This window comes from Rana temporaria, chromosome 3 (genome assembly GCF_905171775.1).
Source record: "Rana temporaria chromosome 3, aRanTem1.1, whole genome shotgun sequence".
In the NCBI taxonomy this organism is placed as follows: domain Eukaryota; kingdom Metazoa; phylum Chordata; class Amphibia; order Anura; family Ranidae; genus Rana; species Rana temporaria.
Genome location: NC_053491.1, coordinates 459,800,588 through 459,827,610, shown reverse-complemented (window position 1 = coordinate 459,827,610; position 27,023 = coordinate 459,800,588). Strand labels below are relative to the sequence as shown.

General features: G+C 47.2%; 1 protein-coding gene across 2 annotated transcripts in view; it reads right to left on the bottom strand.

Moving 5' to 3' along the window:
- STAG3 (stromal antigen 3) overlaps positions 1-21,932 on the bottom strand; it is a 137,122-nt gene extending 115,190 nt beyond the window's left edge. For both annotated transcript variants that reach the window (XM_040346752.1, XM_040346753.1), the window contains exons 1-2: positions 21,849-21,932; positions 3,792-3,974 (exon numbers count right to left, since the gene is read on the bottom strand). In XM_040346752.1, coding sequence (XP_040202686.1) covers positions 3,792-3,958 — 167 coding nt within the window. In that variant the 5' untranslated portion in view covers positions 3,959-3,974; positions 21,849-21,932. The remainder of the gene's footprint in view (positions 1-3,791; positions 3,975-21,848) is intronic.
- Between the last annotated feature and the right edge of the window lie 5,091 nt (positions 21,933-27,023).

The following is a 27,023-nucleotide window of genomic DNA, read 5'->3' as shown; positions in this document are numbered from 1 at the left end:
TGTTGTACATTCCCAATACAATACACCAAATTTGACACTTTACCTTATAATAATTAAAAACTGATAGGCCTCATGCACACATTTTAGATGGCTCATTGTGGCTGCACATCGAGGTATTTAGATCTGTGATTTAGATCAGCGTCCAGGACCATTAAATAAAAAAATGCTTCAAACTTGCATTTGTAAAGGAGCTCATTGGCCTAATTTTAGTGGCTAGAATTAGGGTTGTCCAGATACCGATACCGAGCATGTGCACAAATGCTCCCAGGAATAGGTCAGCGGGCGGAGCGGCGGGCAGGGCGGTGGGCGGAGCTTCAAATGAGTCCTTAAGTAAGCTGGCAGGGAGCCGTGTCTCTTCACATTCGGCTGCCCATCGCATCTTGCTACGGAAGTGACGTTCCGCCGAGAAATTTTCCACTGCGCATGCGCAATGCGTTCCAAACGATTTGCGACAATACAGAGCAGTGAAACCGTCAGATAATGTCACGGAAGTGACGTTACAGACAATACAAACACTGGGCTATGCGTTTCAAGACTAATACTTCCCTTGTTACCTAGTGTCTCCAGAACTGCCAGCTGTCCCTGTACAACCCAAAGCAACCTATGGTGTTAGGTTCTGCATTGCTGGTACTTGTAGTGCCTATCCAGAGCAACCTGTGGTGTTAGGTTCTGCATTGCTGGTACTTGTAGTGCCTATCCAGAGCAACCTGTGTTGTTAGGTTCTGCATTGCTGGTACTTGTAGTGCCTATCCAGAGCAACCTGTGGTGTTAGGTTCTGCATTGCTAGTACTTGTAGTGCCTATCCAGAGCAACCTGTGTTGTTAGGTTCTGCATTGCTGGTACTTGTAGTGCCTATCCAGAGCAACCTGTGGTGTTAGGTTCTGCATTGCTGGTACTTGTAGTGCCTATCCAGAGCAACCTGTGGTGTTAGGTTCTGCATTGCTGGTACTTGTAGTGCCTATCCAGAGCAACCTGTGGTGTTAGGTTCTGCATTGCTGGTACTTGTAGTGCCTATCCAGAGCAACCTGTGGTGTTAGGTTCTGCATTGCTGGTACTTGTAGTGCCTATCCAGAGCAACCTGTGGTGTTAGGTTCTGCATTGCTGGTACTTGTAGTGCCTATCCAGAGCAACCTGTGGTGTTAGCTTCTGCATTGCTGGTACTTGTAGTGCCTATCCAGAGCAACCTGTGGTGATAGTTCCTGCAATGCTGGGACTTGTAGTGCCTATCCAGAGCAACCTGTGGTGTTAGCTTCTGCATTGCTGGGACTTGTAGTGCCTATCCAGAGCAACCTGTGGTGATAGTTCCTGCAATGCTGGGACTTGTAGTGCCTATCCAGAGCAACCTGTGGTGATAGTTCCTGCAATGCTGGGACTTGTAGTGCCTATCCAGAGCAACCTGTGGTGTTAGCTTCTGCATTGCTGGGACTTGTAGTACCTATCCAGAGCAACCTGTGGTGATAGTTCCTGCAATGCTGGGACTTGTAGTGCCTATCCAGAGCAAACTGTGGTGTTAGGTTCCTGCAATGCTGGGACTTGTAGTGCCTATCCAGAGCAACCTGTGGTGTTAGGTTCTGCATTGCTGGTACTTGTAGTGCCTATCCAGAGCAACCTGTGGTGATAATTCCTGCAATGCTGGGACTTGTAGTGCCTCTAAAGATGCCAGTTGTCCTTGGACTGCCCTATACAATCCAGGGCAACCAGTGCTGATTATTCTGCCATGCTGGGACTTGTAGTGTCTCCAGAACTGCCAGTTGCCCTGGCTTGTAGTGGGGCAGCTTAGAGCTCTAGGGGTAATACAAGTCCCAGCATAGCAGGACCTAACGCCACAGGTTGCCCTGCCTTGTATTGGGGCAGCTGACAGCTCTAGAGGCACTACAAGTCCCAGGATGGCAGGATAATCAGCACTGGTTGCCCTGGATTGTATAGGGAAATCTAAGGACAGCTGGCATCTTTAGAGGCACTACAAGTCCCAGCATTGCAGAACCTAACACCACAGGTTGCTCTGGATAGGCACTACAAGTCCCAGCATTGCAGAACCTAACACCACAGGTTGCTCTGGATAGGCACTACAAGTACCAGCAATGCAGAACTTAACACCACAGGTGTCTTTGGGTTGTACAGGGACAGCTAGCAGTTCTGGAGACACTAGGTAACAAGGGAAGTATAAAGCCCTGTACACACGATCGGATATCTGATGGAATCTAATTCGGTGAATTTTTTTCATCAGATATCCGATGAAGCTGACTTTCATCAGTCTTGCCTACACACCATTGGTTAAAAATCCGATCGTGTCCAACGCGGTGACGTAAAACACAACGACGTGCTGAGAAAAATTAAGTTCAATGCTTCCGAGCATGCGTCCACTTCTGAGCATGTGTGGATTTTTGACCGATGGACTTCCCAACAGACGATCGTTTTTTTTTCTATCGTTTTTTAATCCATAGGAAAAATTTAAAACAGGTTCTATTTTTTTTCACCGATGGAAAACAAACCGATGAGGCCCACACACGATCGGTTCGTCCGTCGGTCTGTTTTCATCAGACAAACCGATCGTGTGTACAGGGCTTTAGTCTTGGAACGCATAGCCCAGTGTTTGTATTGTCTGTAACGTCACTCCCGTGATATTATCTGACGGTTTCAGTGCTCTGTATTGTCGCAAATCGTTTTGGGAACGCATCGCGCATGCGCAGTGCAAAATTTCTCGGCGGAACGTCACTTCCGTAGCAAGATGCGATGGGCAGCCGAATGTGACCAAACACCGCCACATTCGGTCGCAAATTACATTTTTTTTTTTAAGTATTGGTAATCGGTATCGGCGAGTACTTGAAAAAAAGTATCGGTACTTGTACTCGGTCTTAAAAAAGTGGTATCAGGGCAACCCTAGCTAGAATCAATTAATATTCCAGCCATTAGACACATAGGCCCGGATTCTCAGAGGACTTACGACGGCGTAGCGCCATGTACGCCGTCGTAAGTCCGAATCCGACCCGTCATATCTATGCGCCTGATTCTTAGAATCAGTTACGCATAGATATCCATTAGATCCGACAGGCGTAAGTCTCTTACGCCGTCGGATCTTAACTGCTTTTTTTTTTTTCACCGCTAGGTGGCACTTCCGTCGAATTCCGCGTCGAGTATGCAAATTAGCTAGATACGCGAATTTCCGAATTTTTTTACGCGCGGCCGACGCAGTAAAGTTACGACGTTTACGTTAGGCTTTTCCCGGCGTATAGATGCCCCTGCTATATGAGGCATAAGTGCGGCGTACCAATGTTAAGTATGGCCGTCGTTCCCGCGTCGAAATTTGAAAAAGTTACGTCGTTTGCGTAAGTCGTCCGTGAATGGGGCTGGATGTCATTTACGTTCACGTCGAAACCAATGACGTCCTTGCGGCGTACTTTGGAGCAATGTACACAGTAGTTTTACATAAAACACGCCCCCCTGATCCAAATTTGAATTAGGCGGGCTTACGCCTGGCCGATTTATGCTACGCCGCCGCCGCAACTTACGGAGCAAGTGCTTTGAGAATACAGCACTTGCCCGTCTAAGTTGCGGCAGCGTAACGTAAATCGGATACATTACGCCGCAGCAGAGATACGCAGCTGGACGTGAATCTGGGCCATACACCTCTAAATGCACCAATAAAGGGAGTTTATCCTCCAAAATTTGTATTTTTAAAGCTGGATTTTCCGGTCATCTTCTGGCAGAAACATCCAGTGTAGATGGGTCTGTGTGCATAATCGCATACATATGGGGGGGGGGGGGCGGTTAGGAGAATACAAACTGCTTACATATTTTCTCCTGGCTCCTCCTCCATCGCGACTTCTCTGTCTTCTGCATGAGGCGAGTTAGAGCTGACGGAAGAGCCTTGTGGGCGGATCCTGCGAAACGGTGGAGAGGAGGAGCTGCTTGAGAGGTGTGATGGCGTAGAAGAGCCGGAGAAGCGTAGAGATGACATGTCTGCAGCTAAGGACCTGTAAGAGAGACAAATAGGAGCATATTAACCACTTAAGACCCGCACCATTATGCAGGTTAAGGACCTTGCCCCTTTTTGCGATTCGGCACTGCGTCGCTTTAACTGACAATTGCGCGGTTGTGCGACGTGGCTCCCAAACAAAATTGGCGTCCTTTTTTTCCCACAAATAGAGCTTTCTTTTGGTGGTATTTGATCACCTCTGCGGTTTTTAGTTTTTGCACTATAAACAAAAATAGAGCGACAATTTTGAAAAAAAGACAATGGGCTAGATTCACGTAGAATCGCGTAACTTTGTGCGGGCGTAACGTATCCTATTTACGTTACGCCTCCGCATCTTTTACAGGCAAGTGCCGTATTCTCAAATTCAAATTGTGAAGAGGTGGGCGTGTGTTATGTAAAACAGGCTTGACCCGACGTGATTGACGTTTTTCCCGAACGGCGCATGCGCCGTCCGTGGAATTTCCCAGTGTGCATTGCTCCAAAGTACGCCGCAAGGACGTCATTGGTTTCGACGTGAACGTAAATGACGTCCAGCCCCATACATGGACGACTTACGCAAACAACGTAATTTTTTCAAATTTCGACGCGGGAACGACGGCCATACTTAACATTGGTACTTACGCCACCATATAGCAGGGGTAACTATATGGTGGGAAAAGCCTAGCGTAAACGGTGTAACTGTACTGCGTCGGTCGGGCGTACGTTCGTGAATTTGCGTATCTTGCTGATTTACATATTTCGACGCGTAAATCAGCGTACACGCCCCTAGCGGTCAGCGTAAAAATGCAGTTACGATCCGACGGTGTAAGAGACTTACGCCTGTCGGATCTAATAGATATCTATGCGTAACTGATTCTAAGAATCAGGCGTATAGATACGACCGGCCGGACACAGAGATACGACGGCGTATCTGGAGATACGCCGTCGTATCTCCTCTAAGAACCTGGCCCAATATCTTTTACTATAATAAATATCCCCATAAAAGATCTAAAAAAAACATGTTTTTTCCTCAGTTTAGGCCGATACGTATTCTTCTACCTATTTTTGGAAAAAAAAAATGCAATAAGCGTTTATCGATTGGTTCTCACAAAAGTTATAGCGTTTACAAAATAGGGGATAGTTTTATGGCATTTTTATTAATATATATATATATATATTTTTTTTTACTACTAATGGCGGCGATCTACGATTTTAATCATGACTGACATTATGGCGGACACATCGGACACTTTTGACACATTTTTGGGACCATTGCCATTTTCACAGCGATCAGTGCTATAAAAATGCACTGGTTACTGTGAAAATGACTATCGCAGTGAAGGGGTTAACCAATAGGTGGCGCTGAAGGGGTTAAATGTTCCCTAGTGAGGGATTCTTACTGTAGGGGGGATGGGCTGTGTGTGACAAGACAGTTATCACTGCTTCCGATTACAGGAAGCTATGAGCACTGTCATTGTCACTAGGCAGAGCAGCGAGATGCTTGTTTACATCAGCATCTCCCTGTTCTAACTCACCGTGAGACGATCGCAGGTATTCCTGCGACGATCGAGTCCCCGGGACCCGCAGTCGGGCTCCACAATGCCGCGATCTTCAAAGGGGAAGTACGGGTACGTCCTGCCTGTCCGAGCTATGCTGTCGACGTATATAGTCGTGCGCTGGTCGTCAAGCAGTTTTTAAAGTGGAACTTTACCCATAACAACTTAATGAAAAAAAAATAAAAAACATTTTTTTTCTAGCAAGGAACATACATTACACATTAATAATTATGCTACCAACATTAGTCTGTGCTGAAAATTGCCTCCAGCATTGCTCCTGTTTCTTCTTGCTGGAGGCTGCTATTTTGTTGAAGCCCGGAGCCCCTGAGCACCATTTTCTTCATCAGTTTAGGCCGATACGTATTCTACTACATATTTTTGGAAAAATTAATTGTTATAAGCGTTTATTGATTGGTTTGCACAACAGTTACAGCATCTACAAAATAGGGGATAGAGTTAAGGCATTTTTATTATTTTTTTATTTTACTAGTAATGGCGGCGATCTGCGATTTTTAGCGGGACTGCGATATTGTGCAGACAGATCGGACACTTTTCACACTATTTGCCTGGGGGAGGAGACCGATTGTTGTTCCTAAGCAGTAGGTACAACAGATCGCTCTCCTCACCCCTGACAGAACGGAGATCTGTCTATTTACATTGACAGATTTCTGTTCTCTCCTTCTCAGGAGCAATTGTGGCTAGCTGACGGCCATCGCGGCCGCCGGCCACGTGCATGGGCTCCTACGTCACATGGCGGGTGCATGCACCCTATACTCCTTGAAGAGGAAGTAAACCCTCTGTTTAAAAAAAAAAATGCAAGATAAAGTCATACTGAGCTAGTATGCATAGCATATTAGCTCATTATGAATTACTTACCTGAAAACGAACCCCCCGCAGCCGTCCTCGTTCCCCCTCCCCATCGCCGCCATGATACCCGGAGTGACATTGGCCCCTCTCCATGCGCGTAGACATCGGTGCCTTCTTTCTTGGAAATATCTCCTTAACCGTGTAGGTTAAGGAGAAATTTCTTGCACCTACAGGTAAGCCTTAATCAAGGCTTACCAGTGGATGAAAGTGGTCTGTAAAAATTTACAACCACTTTAAAGGGGTTGTAAAGGTTCCTGTTTTTTCTCCTTAACCACTTCCCTACCCGCCCATAGTCATAGGACATCCACAGATGGGATCTCCCATCATAAATTCGAACATGCTGCATTTTTTAACGCTCGTTCTGGTAAAACTACCGTTCATAATGGAGTAAGCACATTCATCACTCTGTAACAGACAGAAAAGCGCGAATCGTCTTTTACTAACACGGAATCAGCTAAAGCAGCCCAAAGGCGAATGGAACTACCCCTTTATAGTGCCGTCGGACGTGTTGTACGTCACCGCGCTTTGCTAGAGCATTTTTTAAAAACTATGGTGTGTGGGCAACGTTGTTTTAATCAGGGCTGTGGAGTCGGAGTCGGAGTCGAGGAGTCGGAGTCGGGGGAAATTTTGGGTACCTGGAGTCGGAGTTGGCAAACAATGCACCGACTCCGACTCCTACTAAATTTAGATTGGAATTAAAAAAAAAAAAAGCAAGTTTAAATGTCCCAATTCACAAAAAGTTATAATTAATGACTTCTCTACTGTAAGAATAAAGACCAATGCATGCAGTGCCTCACGTAACTGCAAAACGAACACGTTAAGTGACCGTGAAGAAGCGCGCTTTTCATGTGCTTCACTATATGGCACGCAACGCACAATTAGGAGCTGCAATACTTATACTTTCCATAGTGTTCTGCTTTTACAGGGAACGCAGCGTCCATGTGTAACCTAGCCTCTCACTGATAAGGGATTAAATAAATATGTTTTTTGCAGGACTAGAGAGTGAGACACTTGTATAAGTGAAGGGAATGGAGGGCCAATAGTTCAAGACTGAAGCTGTAAACCATTGGAAAAACTGCTGTCATTTAGCTAAGGCTATAAAAACTTGTAAACTCCGATTGTTAGCTTAAACTTTAAACATGACTATGGGATTCTCCTAGGAAAATCATGTTTTAGAATAAAAAAAACTTTGTTTTCATTGTGTTTGTCTTTTGCTTAAACTGTGCAATACAGTAGACTGTTGGCTTCCCAGCCAGTAGTCCTGTGGTAGGTTGCGTTTCTTTCCCTCAAGGAATGTATAAAATACATTTGCATATTAATACAGAGGAGTCGGAGTCGGAAGTACATAAAACTGAGGAGTCGGAGTCGGAACATTTATCTACCGACTCCACAGCCCTGGTTTTAATGATGAAGTTGGGAAAAGGTCGGTTTTTCGACATGCTGAAAAATGATCGTGTGTACGCGGCATGAGACCCAACACTGAGAACTAGTTATCTGTCCGGAGCTGCACGGGGCTGTGTGCAGGCAGCTCATGTAGGCCTAGGGCAGTGATGGTAAACCTTGGCACCCCAGATGTTTTGGAGCCACATTTCCCATGATGCTCAACTACACGGCAGAGTGCAAGAGCATCATGGCAAATGTAGCTCCAAGACATCTGGAGTGCCAAGATTCGGCATCAGTGGTCTATGGGGATGTAGCCGCTCAATCTCACGACAGGTGTGTGGGTAGGGTTGCCACCTATCCGGGATTCACCCGGACAGTCCGGGTTTTGACTCATGTGTCTAGGTTTCAGGTGGACTGAAACCCAGACACATTATTCAGACCGGGTTGTGGCTCCCAAGGAACCAAGATAGTCACACACAAATCTGTTGCCATCTGGGAGCTGCAGGCGGCTGTCTGGGGGCAGGTTCGGCATCACTGGGGGGGCAGAGCAACAATGTCACACTCTTTGCTGCGGCATGCTATATGCCCCACAATACTACTCACCTTGGGGCACCCAAAAGGTGTCCCAGGCCGCTAAAGTGTTCAGGTTTGGCTTGAAGAAAAAGGTGGCAACCCCACGTGTGGGTGAGCAGCCTTGTATACACATCATCTGTGCAGAGCCTGGCCCTAAATCCTCATGTCAGGTCAGCACCCGGGCGACCATCACCTTATTTCTTTTTAAAACAGACTTTTTTTTATTATTTTTAAGAGTAGATGACAACAACAGCTGGTGACAAATAGACTGGCTGAGTCACACAGTTTACAGTAGAGAAGGCGGTGTGAGAGGTTGGTGAGCTGATGATACATCGCTTCTAACATTTAAAGCAGGTTGAATATCACAGATCCTGGTGTACAGGACAGGGTAACTTACAACTAGGGTTGTCCCGATACCACATTTTTAAGACCGAGTACAAGTACCGATACTTTTTTTTTATGTCATGTGTCAGTATTTTTTTTTATTTTACAATTAAAAAATTTCTCAACTTTTTGTTGTTTTTTACAATGCTTTCTTGGAGGGGGAGGAATGGATGGTGTCAGTGTGTTTTTTATTTTATTTTAATATGTATTATTTTTTTACAATTATTTTTATTTATTGCTATATTTTTTTTCTTAGCCCTGTTGGGGGGCTTTGGTGAGATATCAGGGGGTCTTAACAGACCTCTGACATCTCCCCTTTAAGACAGAGAAAGAGACTAAGGACAGTCCCTTTCTCAGCTGTACTGAAAATGAATGGAGAGAAGACAGAGGCTCCTCTCCATTCATAAACTGAAACATCGTAAACACAGGTTACGATGTTTCAGTTATATGAATGAACAGAGCCAGGTTCAGCGGCTCCTACCGCCGCTCTCCATCCTGACAGAGGGGGTGGAGGAGGACATGGAGAGTGACACCACGGAGGGGGGAAGCAGTGGCACGGAGGGGGGACACGGAGCACGGAGGGGGAGAGCGGAGCATGGAGGAGGACAGCTGCGGCACGGAGGGGGACAGCAGCGGCACGGAGGGGGACAGCAGCGGCACGGAGGGGGACAGCAGCGGCACGGAGGGGGAAAGCAGCGGCACGGAGGGGGAAAGCAGCGGCACGGAGGGGGAAAGCAGCGGCACGGAGGGGGAAAGCAGCGGCACGGAGGGGGGACAGCAGCGGCATGGAGGGCAACAGCAGCAGCACGGAGGGTGACAGCAGCAGGACAGAGGGGGACAGCAGCAGGACAGAGGGGGACAACAGCAGGACAGAGGGGGACAACAGCAGCACGGAATGGGACAGCAGCGGCACGGAATGGGACAGCAGCGGCATGGAGGGGAAGGAGAGCAGAACCGAGGAGGATAGCAGCAGTACAGAAGGGGGGGCACAGAGCATGGTAGGGGAGAGCATAACCCAGGAGGATAGCAGTGGCATGGAGGGGGGACACGGAGCGTGGAGGGGGAGAGCAGAACGGATGGGGGGGAACTGGAGGAGGATACAGGGAAAGTCAGGTATCGGGTGAAGTATCGGAGCATTTTCCCCGAGTACAAGTACTCGGGGAAATGCTTAGTATCGGTCCTGATACCGATACTAGTATCATTATCGGGACAATCCTACTTACAACAAAAGGCATTAACCTCTGAGGTCCGACCTGTCAATAGAAGTCATCACAAGATAAGTTTCAAAATTCAGGAAGCAGAGTCAGACCCAGAAGGTACGATTTGGGAGTGAAGGGGATCCAGGCATCCAATACCTGATGGATAAATATGTGAAACAGATTGCCAAAATGGTAAGCTAGATGGGCAATGCCAGCTGATATGCTGAAGAGCCAAACTTGTTTTAACAAGATCATCATCTTTTGATAGAAAAGCAAACTTTACATAATCAGCGGGCACTACACTGGGTACGTGATTCACCAGCATACAAGTAATCTTTAATACCATTTTAATTATTATGGGCCTCATCCTAAAAGTGGTTCCAAAGGCTGAAGTTTTTTTATACCTTAATTCTTCGTTCACACTGAACACGGCTTTTTAAATTGTGCAAGTTCATCTGAACGTGCATGATCTCAAAGCTGCTGTATTTAAAGCGGTAGTTCACCCTGACCCACATGATGTTACCATCGAGACAGGCATTGTAGCGCGAGCTACAGTATGCCTGTCCCGATTTTTTTAACCCCGTACTCACCTCGTAGTCGTCCATCGTAGATTCCGGCTCCCGCGGGGAATGGGCGTGCCTATGGAGAGGGAGGATGATTGACGGCCGGCCCTGGCACGTCACTCTCCCCGAAGACAGCCGGAGTAGGTCTCGGCTCTTCACGGCGCGTGCGCACAGGCTATGCGCACGCGTCGTGAAGACCAAGCCTATTTCGGCTATTTCCGGAGAAGCGTGACGCGCCAGAGCCGGCCGTCAATCATCCTCCGTCTCCAGAGGCACGCCCATTCCCCGGTATCTTCGATGGACGACTACAAGGTGAGTATGGGGGGAAAAAATTCGGGACAGGCATACTGTAGCTCGCGCTACAGTGCCTGATTTAAAGGTAAAAGAAAAAAAAATTTTTTTTTTCCTGTCGATAGGGTGAACCCCCGCTTTAACTACTTGAGTCCCGGGCCGTAGTAAAATAACGGCCTCAAGGTGGCTCTGTAAATCCGGGACGACGTCTTTTGACATCTTCGTGTCCTCTGACCACTAGGTGGCGCGGGATGCCGATGCACGTGCCTAGCGGCCGCGATGTCCGCCAGGTACCCCCGATCGGCAATGACAGAGCAGGGACGTGGAGCTGTGTGTGTAAACACAGAGATCCATGTCCTGTCAGGGAGAGGAGACCAACGCTGTGTCTTTTGTACATAGGGACACAGCATTGGTCACCTCCCCCAGTCAGTCCCCTCCCCCCACAGTAAGAATCACTCCCAGGATACACATTTAACCCCTTCCTTGCCCCCCAGTGTTAACCCCTTCCCTGCCAGTCACATTTATACAGTAATCAATGCATTTTTATAGCACTGATCGCTGTATTAATGTGAATGGTCCCAAAAATGTGTCAAAAGTGTTCGATGTGTCCGCCACAATATCGCAGTCCTGACAAAATTTGCAGATCACCGTATTACTAGTAAAAAAAAAATAATAAAAAAAAATGTCAGAATTCTATTCCCTATTTTGTAGCCACTATAACTTTTGCGCAAACCAATCACTATACGCTTATTGTGATTTTTTTTTTTACCAAAAATATGTAGAATACGTATCGGCCTAAACTGAGAATTTTTTTTTTAAAATGGTTTATTTATTATAGCAAAAAGTAAAAAATAGTGTTTTTTTTTCAAAATTGACGCCCTTTTTTTGTTTATAGCGCAAAAAATAAAAACCGTAGAGGTGATCAAATACCACCAAAAGAAAGCTCTATTTGTGTGGAAAAAAGGACTCCAATTTTGTTTGGGAGGCACATCGCACGACCGCGCAATTTTAATTTAAAGCGAAGCAGTGCTGAAAGCTGAAATTTCGCCTGGGCAGGAAGGGGATATATGTGCCCAATAAGCAAGTGGTTAATCACTTGTCGACCAGCCACCACAATTTTACTGCGGCAACATTGCTCGGCTGGGCGAAACGTCGTTATGTTACGTCGCTTCACCCCGTGGCCACTAGGGGCACGCGCCGGCTGCTCGCCCCCGGAGTCGATGCGACCACCGGGCACCCGTCATCGCTCGTGACACAGCTTTCAGGGGAGAAATGACTGATAATCTGTTCATACAAAGTATGAACAGCGATCTGTCATTGCCCCTAGTGAGTCCTAGAGCTGCACGATTCTGGCAAAAATGAGAATCACGATTCTTTTGCTTAAAATGAAGATCAGGATTCTCTCACGATTCTCAAAAACGTCTCTCAGGCTATTAAAGATGATACGCGCCACCCTCCAGCCCAGTGTCCGGGAGATAGGAGCCACTGTGGGGAGGCTCGACCCTGTCCCTCCTCACACACATAGTGCACCCTCCCCACCCCCACTGATAAGAAGCGGGAACTCAGCTCAGTACCGACCTGTTGATTTCAGGGGGGAATCCAAAAGCAGTGGGCGGGACGTAACCCGTGTCAGCGGGAAGAGAACTGTAGTCCCGAGCGGAAGGGAAGTGCCTCAGCCTGAAACTACAACTCCCAAGGTGCACTGCGCTCCCCAGCTCCTTATTCCTATATAAAGCATTCTAATTTTACGTTCAGACACAGAAGAATCGCGGGTCATCCCGCGGGGAGATCGTGGGCAGGAAGAATCGAGATCGCGATTAATCGTGCAGCTCTAGTGAGTCCCACCCCCCCCTTCAGTTAGAACACACAGTTAACCCCTTGTTCCCCCCCTAGTGTTAACCCCTTTTCCTACCAGTGACATTTATACAGACATCAGGGCATTTTTATAGCACTGTTCGCTGTAAAATCGTCAGTGGTCCCAAAAATGTGTCAAAAGTGTCAGATCTGTTAACCATAATGTCGCAGTCCCGAAAAAAAAAAAAAATCACAGATTGCCACCATTACTAGTAAAAAAATAATAATAAAAATTCCATAATTCTATCCCCTATTTTGTAGACGCTATAACTTTTGCGCAAACCAATCTATATAAACGCTTATTGCGATTTTTTTAACCAAAAATGTGTAGAAGAATACGTATCGGCCTAAACTGAGTAAAAAAAAATAATTTTTTTTATTAAAAAAAAAATTTGGGGGGATATTTATTATAGCAAAAAGTTAAAAATATATATATTTTTTTTAAACTTGTCGCTCTATTTTTGTTTATATAGCGCAAAAAAGAAAAACCGCAGAGGTGATCAAATACCACCAAAAGAAAGCTCTATTTTTTGGGTACAGCATCGCACGACAGCGCAATTGTCAGTTAAAGCGGCATAGTGCCGAATCGCATAAAGTGAACTGGTCAGGAAGGGGGTCAAATCTTCCGGGGTTGAAGTGAAGTTCAACTTCAGGGGTGACTTGAAGGACATCTGTGCGGGTTCATGCACAAATGTCTATTGAAATCGCCCCCAAATTTGCCAAAAGTAGTGCAGGACCTACTTTTGAAAATCGGTGTGGTGCCGCAAAGTCGACGTCGCACCGTTTGGGACGCTCTTGTTCCCGGCAATAGACTGCAATTTGACCTGTTAAACCTGTCAAATTTCAGTCTATTGGCCTGTACTCACGACCTGCCAAGGAACCCCTGAAGAGGATGTTTGGGGCCACTCTGTGCAAAACGAGCTGCTCAGTGGAGGTAAATATGATATGTTTGTAATTTTAAAAAAAATCAAAAAAACGATTCTTTACAATCACTTTAACCATTTACGGACCACCCACCGCAGGAATACGTTGGCTGGTTGAAGAGGAATATCATTGTAATGGCAGCAGCTAGCTACCATAACGCCGGTATCCCCTTCTTTAGCGGGTGGTCCGCTTCAAGATAAAAGTGGTCTTTGGGGCGGATTCGATATGAGATCACTTTTAATCGGTGGTGGGAGAGGGGGCCGCCTCCCGCCACTCTCCCCTTGCTGGGTATGGAGAAGAGTGAGGGGAAGATGGCCCCCCACCCGTCTCCATATCACTGCAGGGCGGAAGCGACGTCAAAACGTCACTTCTGCCCATAGCTCTTAAAAGGGACATTTTTTTTTTTTTTTAAATGACATAATTCTTTTTTTTTTTTTTATTGCCTTTTAGTCTAAATATGATATCTGAGGTCTTATATTTAAGAGGACCTGTCATGCTTTTTTCTATTACAAGGGATGCTTACATTCCTTGTAATAGGAATAAAAGTGACACAAATTTTAATTTTATTTTTAAAAGCAGTGTCAAAATAAATAAAAGTAAAATAAATAAAAAAAATATATTTTTAAGCGGCCCGTCCCGATGAGCTCGCACGCAGAAGCGAACGCCTACGCGAGCAGCGCCCGCATATGAAAACGGTGTTCAAAATACCCATGTGAGGTATCGGCGCGATCGTTAGAGCGAGAGCAATAATTCTACCCTAGACCTCCTCTTTAACTCAAAACATGTAACCTGTAGAACTTTTTAAATGTCACCTATGGAGATTTTTAAGGGTAAAAGTTTGTCGCCATTCCACGAACGGGCGCAACTTTAAAGCGTAACATGCTGGGTATCAATTTATTTTGCGTAACATTATCTTTCACAATATAAAAAAAAATGGGCTAACTTGACTGTTGTCTTATCTTTTCTATTAAAAAAAGTGTTTTTTTTTTTTTTAACATAAAAAGCGCGCTTGTAAGACCGCTGCGCAAATAAGGTGTGACAAAAAGTATTGCAACGACCGCCATTTTATTCTCTAGGGTGTTAGGGAAAAAAATATATACAGTCAGGTCCATAAATATTGGGACATCGACACAATTCTAATCTTTTTGGCTCTATACACCACCACAATGGATTTGAAATGAAACGAACAAGATGTTCTTTAACTGCAGACTTCCAGCTTTAATTTGAGGGTATTTCAGTGGTGTATTTAGCTTTTGTGCTGCCCTAGGCCTGACTAAACTCGTGCACCCCCTAATTTAAATATGACCCACCCCTTCCTGCCAAGGCCACACCTCTTTCTGTTTAAGACCTGCCCTGAATTTTTTAAGTGGGAATACTAGTTCTGGAGGGGCAATGCATTCCCTTGATTTGCATAGATTTCCTCTCACTTCCTGTTTGGCAGGAAGTGAAGTGAAATCTCTGCAATGGGACAGGGATGGTAAAAAATAAACTGACAGAGGCTATAACCCTCCCTTACTTCCACAGTTGTGGAATGCCAGCTGCCCGCTTACAGGAAGCAGTGCAGCTGCTTTATGGGGGTGCTAGACTAATTTGCCTCTTAGCCCAGTCTGCCCCATAAGACTGGCACTACACTAACACTAACTCTTTCTATGCTGCCCCCCTGCAAAGTGCTGCCCTAGGCCTGGGCCTTGTTGGCCTAGGCCAGGATACAGCATTGGGGTATTTACTAGAGTTGTTCCGATACTACTTTGAGACCGAGGACAAGTACCGATACTATTTTTCAAGTACTCGCCGATACCAAATACCGATACTTTTTTGTCATGTGACAGTGGCGGTATTTTAGCGTCTCCTACCTCCACTCTCCATCCTGACAAATTGAGGGGGGAGAAGACTGCACAGGGGGAGAGCGGCACGGAGGGGGGAGAAGACATCACAGGGGGAGAGCGGCGCGGAGGGGGGAGAAGATGGAACGGGGGAGAGAGGGACGGAGGGGAGAAGACAAAGACAGCACGGGGGGACAAGACAGCACGAGGGGAGAGCGGCATGGAGGGGGACAAGACAGCATGGGGGAGGAGAAGACAGCACGGGGGGAGAAGACCGCACGGAGAAGACTTGTAACTCCCCCCACCACCCGATACCTGACTGCCCAGGTATCGGGTGAAGCATCAGAGCATTTTCCCCGAGGACAAGTACTCGGAAAATGCTCGGTATCGGTACCGATACTAGTATAGTTATCGGGACATCCCTAGTATTTACATCGAAATCAGGTGAACAGTGTAGGAATTACAACAGTTTGTATATCTGCCTCCCACTTTTTAAGGGACAAAAAGTAATGGGACAGATTAACAATCATAAATCAAACTTTCACTTTTTAAAGTGGAGGTTCCATCAAAAAAAGAATTTTGCTTTAAACTCTAGCTTACGACTAAAAAAAAGAAAAAAAGAAAGAATTTTTTTTTTACTCATCTGGAAATGCCTGTTGCTATGCGGTCCCACGAAATCTGCCTTTGAATCCACCTATGATTCTGACATCATCTCCCTCTAATGCTCCTGGGAAATGTGTGTCATCATTTCCCAGGATGCAGTGCGCTGTCCAATTATCACTCCCCATCCAAGACTTCCAGGAATTAAGTGCCTGTAGGCTTCACATTGCCCACAAGCAAAATGACAACGGTGTAGATATAGTTTTATAAACTATCTTTTTTGAATATCTATGCGGATCGGCAGCGGATTGTAAAATAGTAAGCGACCGGATTTATATTATAAAAACGCAGGATGAAAGGACATACATTTAAAAAATGCTAATTGTGGTTGGAACTCCGCTTTAATACTTGGTTGCAAATCCTTTGCAGTCAATTACAGCCTGAAGTGTGGAACGCGATGACATCACCAGACGCTGGGTTTCATCCCTGGTGATGCTCTGCCAGGCCTCTACTGCAACTATCTTCACTTCCTGCTTGTTCTTGGGGCATTTTCCCTTCAGTTTTGTCCTCAGCAAGTGAAATGCATGCTCAATCGGATTCAGGTGATTGACTTGGCCATTGCATAATATTCCACTTCTTTCCCTTAAAAAACTCTTTGGTTGCTTTCGCAGTATGCTTCGGGTCACTGTCCATCTGCACTGTGAAGCGCCGTCCAATGAGTTCTGAAGCATTTGGCTGAATATGAACAGATAATAATAATATTGCCCGAAACACTTCATAATTTATCCTGCTTTTGTCAGCAGTCACATCATCAATAAATACAAGAGAACCAGTTCCATTGGCAGCCATACATGCCCACGCCATGACACTACCACCACCATGCTTCACAGATGAGGTGGTATGCTTTGGATCATGAGCAGCTCCTTTCCTTCTCCATACTCTTCTCTTCCCATCACTCTGGTACAAGTTGATCTTGGTCTCATCTGTCCATAGGATGTTGTTCCAGAACTGTGAAGGCTTTTTTAGATGTGGTTTGGCAAACTCTAATCTGGCCTTCCTGATTTTGAAGCTCACCAATGGTTTCCATCTTGTGGTGAACCCTCTGTATTCACTCTGGTGAAGTCTTCTCTTGATTGGCGACTTGGACACACATACACCTACCTCCTGGAGAGTGTTCTTGATCTGGCCGACTGTTGTGAAGGGTGTTTTCTTCACCAGGAACAATGGGCAAAAAATGTCCCTCTCTAGATTAGGGGACGACTGATTATCGGAGCGGCCGATATTCTCAATTTTCAAATTATCGGTCAGAAACGTGTCGATATTGGTCAGAACTCCTCCCCCTGTACCCGCGTGGCAGTCGCTCCCAATCTCTCTCAGCAGTTCAGTGGGCAGCAGAGAGATGACATCTTCTCTCACTGCCGCCTCGTATCACCGCTGTTCTGTCCTTACAGCAGGGCCACGAAGGCTGCTCCTGACAGAGCTGCAGCCACGGGCGAGAAGAGAGATAGTTATGTCACACACCCGCATGTGGAAGTTTACCGACTTGGATGCCGTTGGGGAGAGGCTGCTAGAAGTACTGTAAGTAGTGACACGCTGCATCTGGGTGGCAAGTGACACGCTGCATCTGGGTGGCAAGTGACGGTAGCAATGGACACGCTGCATCTAGGTGGCAAGTGACACGCTGCATCTGGGTGGCAAGTGACGGTGGCAAGTGACACGCTGCATCTGGGTGGCAAGTGACGGTGGCAAGTGACACGCTGCATCTGGATGGCAAGTGACACGCTGCATCTGGGTGGCAAGTGACACCCTGCAGACATCTGGGTGGCAAGTGACACCCTGCAGACATCTGGGTGGCAAGTGACACCCTGCAGACATCTGGGTGGCAAGTGACAGCCTGCAGACATCTGGGTGGCAAGTGACAGCCTGCAGACATCTGGGTGGCAAGTGACACCCTGCATCTAGGTGGCAAGTGACACGCTGCATCTGGGTGGCAGGTGAAACGCTGAACTAGTGGCAAGTGACGGTGGCAAGCGACACACTGCATCTGTTGTCAAGTGTCACACTGCATCTGGGTGGCAGGTGACGGTGGCAAGCAACAAGCTGCATCTGGTGGCAAGTGACAGTGCGCCCTGCCCACCTCACCTCTCGTCTCCAATCACAACCCGGCATGCCCCCTGGTCTGCAAATTGCCACTGCAGCAAGCTCCACCTTCTTCCCCTCACATGCAGCAACACTCTGAACAACCAATCCCATCTTTTGCTATAATCTACCAGCAACCGTTATAAGCCCCACCCATGAGGTGCAGTAATAGCCAAAAGCATGTTAGGAATTTGAAAAACCGTGCCATCTTTGTTCTGGTGTCAAGTGCATAGAACTAATGTGTGAGGAGTTGTCATGGATACAGCAGAGGCCTGTGATCTGGAGAAGGTGGGGGTGTGGTATTTATACCAGCTCTCGCACCTGTGTTTTTTATTATCTGTTCCCTCTACCCGTGGTATTCGTATCAGCTATCACACCTGTTGTATTTGTATCTGCTCCCTCCTTTTTGGTTGTTAAATGACAAAATGTGGACAATTTCAAGGGGTATGAATACTTTTTCAAGGCACTGTATATGTTACAAACCTCACACTCACAATACACACACTGGGGGGTTGATTTACTAACACTAGAGAGTGCAAAACCTGGTGCAGCTCTACAGAGAAACCAATCAGATTCCAGGTTTTATTGCCAAAGCTTAATTGAACAATCTGAAGTTAGAAGCGGATTGGCTGCCATGTACAGCCGCACCAGATTTTGCCACTCTCCAGTCTACACGGCATGGACGCCACACACATAAAATAAAAGTCAGTGTGCCACTGCACCCTTCTCCCACACAGCATGGGAATGTCTCGGGTAACCCCTCCTCCACACACATGACAATATCTCCTGTATATAATAATAATAATAATACAAAACCATGGGACAGACACTCACAGGAGGAGGAAGCCTTCAGCATACTCAACAGCCAGACATACTATCCGATCACCTATAAAGACCAGGCATACTATCCAATCACCTATACAGGCCAGGCATACTATCCGATCGCCTATACAGACCAGACCTACTATGCGATCGCCTATACAGACCACACCTACTATCCGATCGCCTATACAGACCACACCTACTATGCGATCACCCATACAGGCCAGACATACTATCCGATCGCCTATACAGACCAGACACACTCTCCGATCACCTATACAGACCAGACATACTATTCGATCACCTATACAGGCATACTATCCGATCGCCTATACAGACCAGACCTACTATGCGATCACCTATACAGGCATACTATCCGATCGCCTATACAGACCAGACCTACTATCCGATCGCCTATACAGACCACACCTACTATGCGATCGCCTATACAGACCAGACATACTATCCGATCACCTATACAGACCAGACCTACTATCCGATCGCCTATACAGACCAGGCATACTATCCGATCACCTATACAGACCTACTATCCAATCACCTATACAGACCAGACTAGGGTTGCCACCTCATCCCTTTAAAACAGAACACATATGAATTACACAGGTTCTGTGGCTGATTAAGGTGGTAATTGAACTCAAGTGGAGCCTTATCTAAATTAAATCAGCTACAGAACCTGTGTAATTCATATGTGTTCTGTTTTAAAGGGATGAGGTGGCAACCCTAGACCAGACATACTATCCGATCGCCTATACAGACCAGACCTACTATCCGATCGCCTATACAGACCAGACCTACTATCCGATCGCCTATACAGACCACACCTACTATCCGATCGCCTATACAGACCAGACCTACTATCCGATCGCCTATACAGACCAGACCTACTATGCGATCGCCTATACAGACCAGACCTACTATGCGATCACCTATACAGACCAGGCATACTATCCGATCACCTATACAGACCAGACATACTATCCGATCACCTATACAGACCAGACATACTATCCGATCGCCTATACAGACCAGACATACTATCCAATCGCCAATACAGACCAGGCATACTATCCGATCACCTATACAGACCAGACCTACTATCCGATCACCTATACAGACCAGACATACTATCCAATCACCTATACAGACCAGACATACTATCCGATCACCTATAAAGACCAGACACACTCTCCGATCACCTATACAGACCAGACATACTATCCGATCACCTATACAGAGCAGACATACTATCCGATCACCTATAAAGACCAGGCATACTATCCGATCACCTATACTATCAGATTGCCTATACAGACCAGACCTACTATCCGATCGCCTATACAGACCAGACCTACTATCCGATCGCCTATACAGACCAGACCTACTATCCGATCGCCTATACAGACCAGACCTACTATCCGATCGCCTATACAGACCAGACCTACTATCCGATCGCCTATACAGACCAGACCTACTATCCGATCGCCTATACAGACCAGGCATACTATCCGATCGCCTATACAGACCAGACCCACTATCCGATCGCCTATACAGACCAGACATACTATCCGATCGCCGATACAGTAAGGTGACCAGATTTTTAAAATGAAATCCGGGGACATATTTTTTCTTTACTAGTAATGGCAACAATCAGCGACTCTCTGCCCGTCGCCTCCCACCTCACAGCCTCTCAAGTCTCACTCTCCGGGCCCCGGCTATTACTGGATGGGGAGCGGAGGAAGATCACTCCACCAGGGAAGGCAAGGAGATAGGCAGGTGGCTGGCCAGGATTTGAGCCAAGGCAGAAGAACATGCGAGCGAAGCGGAATGGGCATACACCCGAAACTGGAGAAATATTCCCTCCGCTCCGACCAGCACATGATCATCAGAAAGGGGCACAGATAATGGGAAAAATACAACCCCCCTATGCTAGTAGGCACGGCGGAGCGGGGGAGTGTAATTCAAATTTTTTTCTGCACTGACTGTCTTTGAAATTGCCCCTGCCCCCTATTAAATCCAATCTGGGGACAAAACCAGGGACAGACTTGGTCCGGGGACAGTGTCCTCATTTAGGGGAATGTCCCCTGAAACTGGAGATGTCTGGTCACCCTACTATACAGACCAGACACACTATCCGATCTCCTATACAGACCAGGCATACTATCCGATCGCCTATACAGACCAGACACACTATCCGATCTCCTATACAGACCAGGCATACTATCCGATCACCTATACAGACCAGGCATACTATCCGATCGCCTATACAGACCAGACATACTATCCGATCACCTATACAGGACATACTATCCGATCGCCTATACAGACCTACTATCCGATCACCTATACAGGACAGACATACTATCCGATCGCCTATACAGACCAGACATACTATCCGATCGCCTATACAGACCAGGCATACTATCCGATCGCCTATACAGACCAGGCATACTATCCGATCACCTATACAGACCAGACATACTATCCGATCACCTATACAGACCAGGCATTCTATCCGATCGCCTATACAGGCCAGGCATACTATCCGATCACCTATACAGACCAGGCATTCTATCCGATCGCCTATACAGGCCAAGCATACTATCCGATCGCCTATACAGGCCAGGCATACTATCCGATCACCTATACAGACCAGGTCCAATATTCCATAAACACAGGATAGAAGGCTCACACTCACAATACACACATGATATTATACACAGCATACAATACATGGACACCACATCAGCCACACATACAAAGTAACACCCCGAGTACACTCTGTGCCCTTCCTTCCCCCACACTGCAATAGTCAAAGTGGAGTAAATATCCTCCACACACACACAATCACTGTACTCCATAATAATAATAATAGAGCACCATAAAGCGTCACTTACAGAACTTCTCTTCAGTCTCCTCTCCTGTCACCTTACACTCCGCTCCACACACTGCAGACAACGTGCGCCCCGCCCACCTTACTTCCCTTCTCCAATCACAACCCGGGGCACGCCCCCAGCTCCGCAGTTAGCCAGTGCAGCAAGCTCCGCCTTCTTCCACTCACACTCAGCAACACGCTGAACAGCCAATCCCATCATCCGCTATAATCTCCCAGCAACAGGTATAAGCCCCGCCCACGAGGCGCAGTAATAGCCAATAGCATGAGAGGAATTTTAAAAAGTGGCGCCATCTTTGTTCTGGTTGCTGTGTTGGTGAAGTAATAGCCAATAGCATGATAGGAATTTTAAAAAGTGGCGCCATCTTTGTTCTGGTTGCTGTGTTGGTGAAGTGCATAGAAGTAATGGCTGAGGCGTTGTCATGGATACAGCAGAGGCCTGTGAGGTGAGGTGAGAAGGTGGGGGCGTGGTATTCATGTACAGATGTGCGCAGATAATCATTGGGACATGTGATTTTACTGTTACATATGTGGGGGACATGTGTTTTAGGGACATTGAGTGGGGACATGTGTGTGTTTTTTGTAACACTGTGGGGGTTATTTACGAAAGGCAAATCCACTTTGCACTACAAGTGCACTTGGAGGTGCAGTCTCTGTAGATCTAAGGCTGCATTCACACTATAACGCGGTGTATTTTGGCGCGACAAATTGCTGCGTATTGTACCGCGATTTGCCCCGACAAAACGGGTCGTTTAACCTTTTTTTTTTTTACAACACATTGTTGTCTATGCCGAAAACCGCCTGAAAAAAAGGGTCCGGGACTTGTTTTCAGGCGTTCGGCGTGAGATGTGAACCATCTCATAGACAACAATGTAAAATCGCCGCTCCAGCGGCACGAGCGTCGGGCGTAAATACGCCAAGGTGTGAATGCAGCCTAAGGGGAAGATCTGAAATGAGGGGATACTCTGCTGATTTTTATCATCCAATCATGTGCAAGCTAAAATGCTGTTTTTTATTTTCCTTGCCTGTCCCCCTCGGATCTACAGCGACTGCACTTTCAAGTACACTTTCAGTGCAAAGTGGATTTGCCTTTAGTAAAGAGCCTCCTGTGTGTTGCTAGGCTGGTGATCAGTGTGTAAAAAAACAGCTCATACTCACTGATCACCGTCCGGCTGCAGAGATCCGCTCTTCTCTCCTCGCCGACAACTAATGTGTGAGGAGAGGAGAGCCGATCGCCTAGCAGCCGGCTCTCTGTTTACATCACATGACAGCTGTGATTGGACACGGCCGTCATGGGATCAGGAGGGCCAATCACAGGGCCCTCCTGCCAATCTGAGCTGCGCCGTGTCCGGGTGACACGAGCGCACAGGGATCGCGCCGCTGCGCGGGCACGTGCGCGCACGATCCCCCTCCTTCGGAACCTTCACTTAGAAGAAGAGAGCGCCCGGGCCATACATATGCAGTGGGAAGTGGTTAACTGCTTAAAGCGGATCTCCACTCTAAAGTGAAGTCGCGCTGATCGGCACCCTCCCCCCCTCCGGTGTCACATTTGACACCTTTCAGGGGGGTGCAGATACCTGTCTACAGACAGGTATTTGCACCCACTTCCGGCCACACGATACGGGCAAAAGACGGGTTTTTTCCTCGCTTCCCGTCCGTCCCCCGTTGTATGCTGGGAACACTCGGCTCCCAGCACACAGTGGGAGCCAATCGGCGGGCGCAGCGCGACTCGCGCATGCGCCGTAGGGAACCGGGCAATGAAGCCGGAGCGCTTCACTTCCTGGTTCCCTCACCGTGGATGGAGGGGAGAGCAGCAGGGTGACGAGCGATCGCTCGTCATCTGCTGCGGGCGGCGCTGGACTCCAGGACAGGTAAGTGTCCTAATATTAAAAGTCAGCAGCTGCAGTATTTGTAGCTGCTGGCTTTTAATATATTTTTTTAGTGGCACATCCGCTTTAAGGACCCCTTTATGCCGATATACGTCGGGAGAAGGGCACGACTGAGCACAAGCGCGTACCTGTACGTCGCCTTTAAGTGCCCAGCCGTGGGTCGAGAGCACCATGACATCACCGCCGGTGTCCCGCAATCGGGTCACAAAGCTGAAGAACGGGGAGAGTTACCGTATTTATCGGCGTATACCGCGCACTATTTTGCCCTGAAAATCAGGGCAACATCGTGGGTGCGCGGTATACGCCGATACCCGCTTTCCCGCCACGAGTTTGAATACTGCGCCGGCATATACCGAGCGCAGTACACTTGTGTATCTTCGGGCAGTCTCGGCGCCTCTCGCGCTGACGTCCTGAGCGTACAGGACGTCATCGCGAGAGTTGCCGAGCCTGCCCGACGATACACGAGTGTACTGCGCTCGGTATATGTCGGCGCAGTATTCAAACTCGGAGCGGGGAGGACGCCGGACCCGATGAAGAGGACACCCGAAGCCGCAGACGGACGCCGGACCCGACGAGGCAGCTGATGGACGCCGCGCAAGACACCAAAACTGTAAGTACAAAACATCTTTTTTCCCACAGGAATTCGGGCAACTTTAGGGGTGCGCGCTATACGCGGGAGCGCGCTGTACCCCGATAAATACGGTAAGTGTAAACAAACCTTTCCCCGTTCTTCCTAGTGTGACTGCCACTGATCGTCTGTTCCCTGTCATAGGGAACGACGATCAGTGATGTCACACGCAAAGCTACGCCCCCACACAGTAGTAATCACTCCCTAGGAAACACTTAACCCCTTTAGCGCCCCCTGCAGGTTAACCTCTTCACTGCCAGTGTCATTTTCACAGTAATCAGTGCATTTTTATATCACTTTTCGCTGTGAAAATGACAATGGCCCTAAAATAGTGTCAAAAGTGTCTGATGTGTCCGCCATAATGTCGCAGTCACGGAAAAAATCGTGGATCGCCGCCATTACTAGTAAATAATAAAAATGCCATAAAACTATTTTGTAGAAGCTATAACTTTTGCGCAAACCAATCAATAAATGCTTATTGCGATTTTTTTTTTTTTTTACCAAAAATATGTAGAAGAATACGTATCGGCCTAAACTGAGGGGGAAAAAAATGTTTTTTATATATTTTTGGGGGATTTTTATTACAGCAAAAAGTAAAAAATATAGCATTTTTTTTAAATTGTCTCTCTATTTTTGTTTATAGCGCAAAAAATTAAAACCGCAGAGGTGATCAAATACCACCAAAAGAAAGCTCTATTTGTGGGGAAAAAAAGGACGCCAATTTTGTTTGGGAGCCACGTCGCACGACCGCGCAATTGTCAGTTAAAGCGACGCAGTGCCGAATAGCAAAAAGGGGGCATGGTCCTTTAGCTGCATATTGGTCCGGGGCTGAAGTGGTTAAAGATGTAAATCCCAACAATGAGCTATTTGTTCCCTTATGGTCTGGTAAAGTGTAAATTCACCTGGACCAAGAATCATATAGACTCCCGGCGTTGCTTTAAGCAGTGGTCCTGTATTACTGGTCCTCCAAGGGCATAGAGCTGAGTGGGGGCTATCTTGACTTCACTCGACTTCCTGTTTAGCCATTGGCTCACCGGATCGGTTAACAGCGGCTCCGATAAGCTCAGGGAGTGGAGGGGGCACCTCTCTCACCGCCTATAAAAGTGATATTCACTGCGAATCCGCTGCTGGAATCACTTTTATCAGAAAGCAGAAGAAAAAACAAGCTACTGGGGGGTTTATGGCCCGCTAGCTGCTGCCATAACCCCGGTATTTAACTGTAAGTTCATGACGTACATTTAGAGCCCTTTCACACTGGGGCGGTGGGGGCGTCGGCGGTAGAGCACCCATATTTTTAGCGGCGCTTTACCGTTGGTTTTTTTAGCGGCGCTATTCGGCCGCTAGCGGGTCGCTTTTAACCCCCGCTAGCAGACGAAAAAGGATTAAAACCGCCCACTGCAGCGGCGCTTTGCCGGTGGTTCGGCGACACTGCCTATAGATTTTAATGGGCAGGGACGCTTTAGGACAGGGTTTGACAAATTTGCTTGGAATCTAGGAGCCAGCTAAAAAAGTAAGTTGCCAGAAAACATGCCCCGTCACGAGCTCGCGCGCAGAAGCAAACACATACGTGAGTAGCGCCCGCATATGTAAACGGTATTCAAAGCACACACGTGAGTTATCGCCGCGATCGTTAGAGCGAGAGCAATAATTCTAGCCCTAGACCTCCTCTGTAACTCAAAACATGCAACCTGTAGATTTTTTTAAACGTCGCCTATGGAGACGCAATTTTGAAGCGTGACATGTTGGGTATCAATTTACTCGGCGTAACATTATCTTTCACAATATAAAAAAAAACTGGGATAACTTTACTGTTGTCTTATTTTTTAATTTAAAAAAAGTGTATTTTTTTCCCAAAAAAGTGCGCTTGTAAGACCGATGCGCAAATACGGCGTGACAGAAAGTATTACAACGATCGCCATTTTATTCTCTAGGGTGTTAGAATGAAAAATATATATAATGTTTGGGGGTTTTAATTAGAGGGAAGGAGATGGCAGTGAAAATACTGATTTTTTCACTTTCATTAGAATTGCTGTTTAACTTGTAATGCCAACAGCCACCACCAGATGGCGCCAGCTCACAGAAGGAAGAGCTTGGGACTTCACAAGGCCGCGGCCTCAATTACCGGCCGTCGCGGGCCCGCCGCGCGGTGGGGGCGCACGGAGACACAGGACTCTGTGCCTCCGTGCGCTCCCCACCTCCCTCGCCGCGCGATCGCGGCAGGTAATTGAGGCCGCAGCCTTGTAGGCCGCAAAGCCGCGGCCTCAATTACCGGCGGGTGCGGGCGCCAGGTCACTATTTCTTGTTGCAATTGTGACCTGGCGCCCGGATATTGTCGACCCCTGCTTTAGGAGTGGTGTATTCACCACTCCTACAGCGCCTCAAAGATGCGGTTAGCTGGGGTTTTTTTAGGGCGCTTTGCAGGCGTTATTTTCAGCGTTTATAGCGCCTGCCAAAGTTGCGGAGGTGTAGCGTAATTAGGATACGTTACGCCCGCTCGCAAATACGCGCTCCCTACGAAAATCTGGCCGAATGTATTTTATTGGGATTTTATGTGATAGACCAACACAAAGTGGCACATAATTGTGAAGTGGAAGGAAAATGATAAATGGTTTTATTTTTTCTTTACAAATATGTGAAAAGTGTGAAGGGCATTTGTATGGCG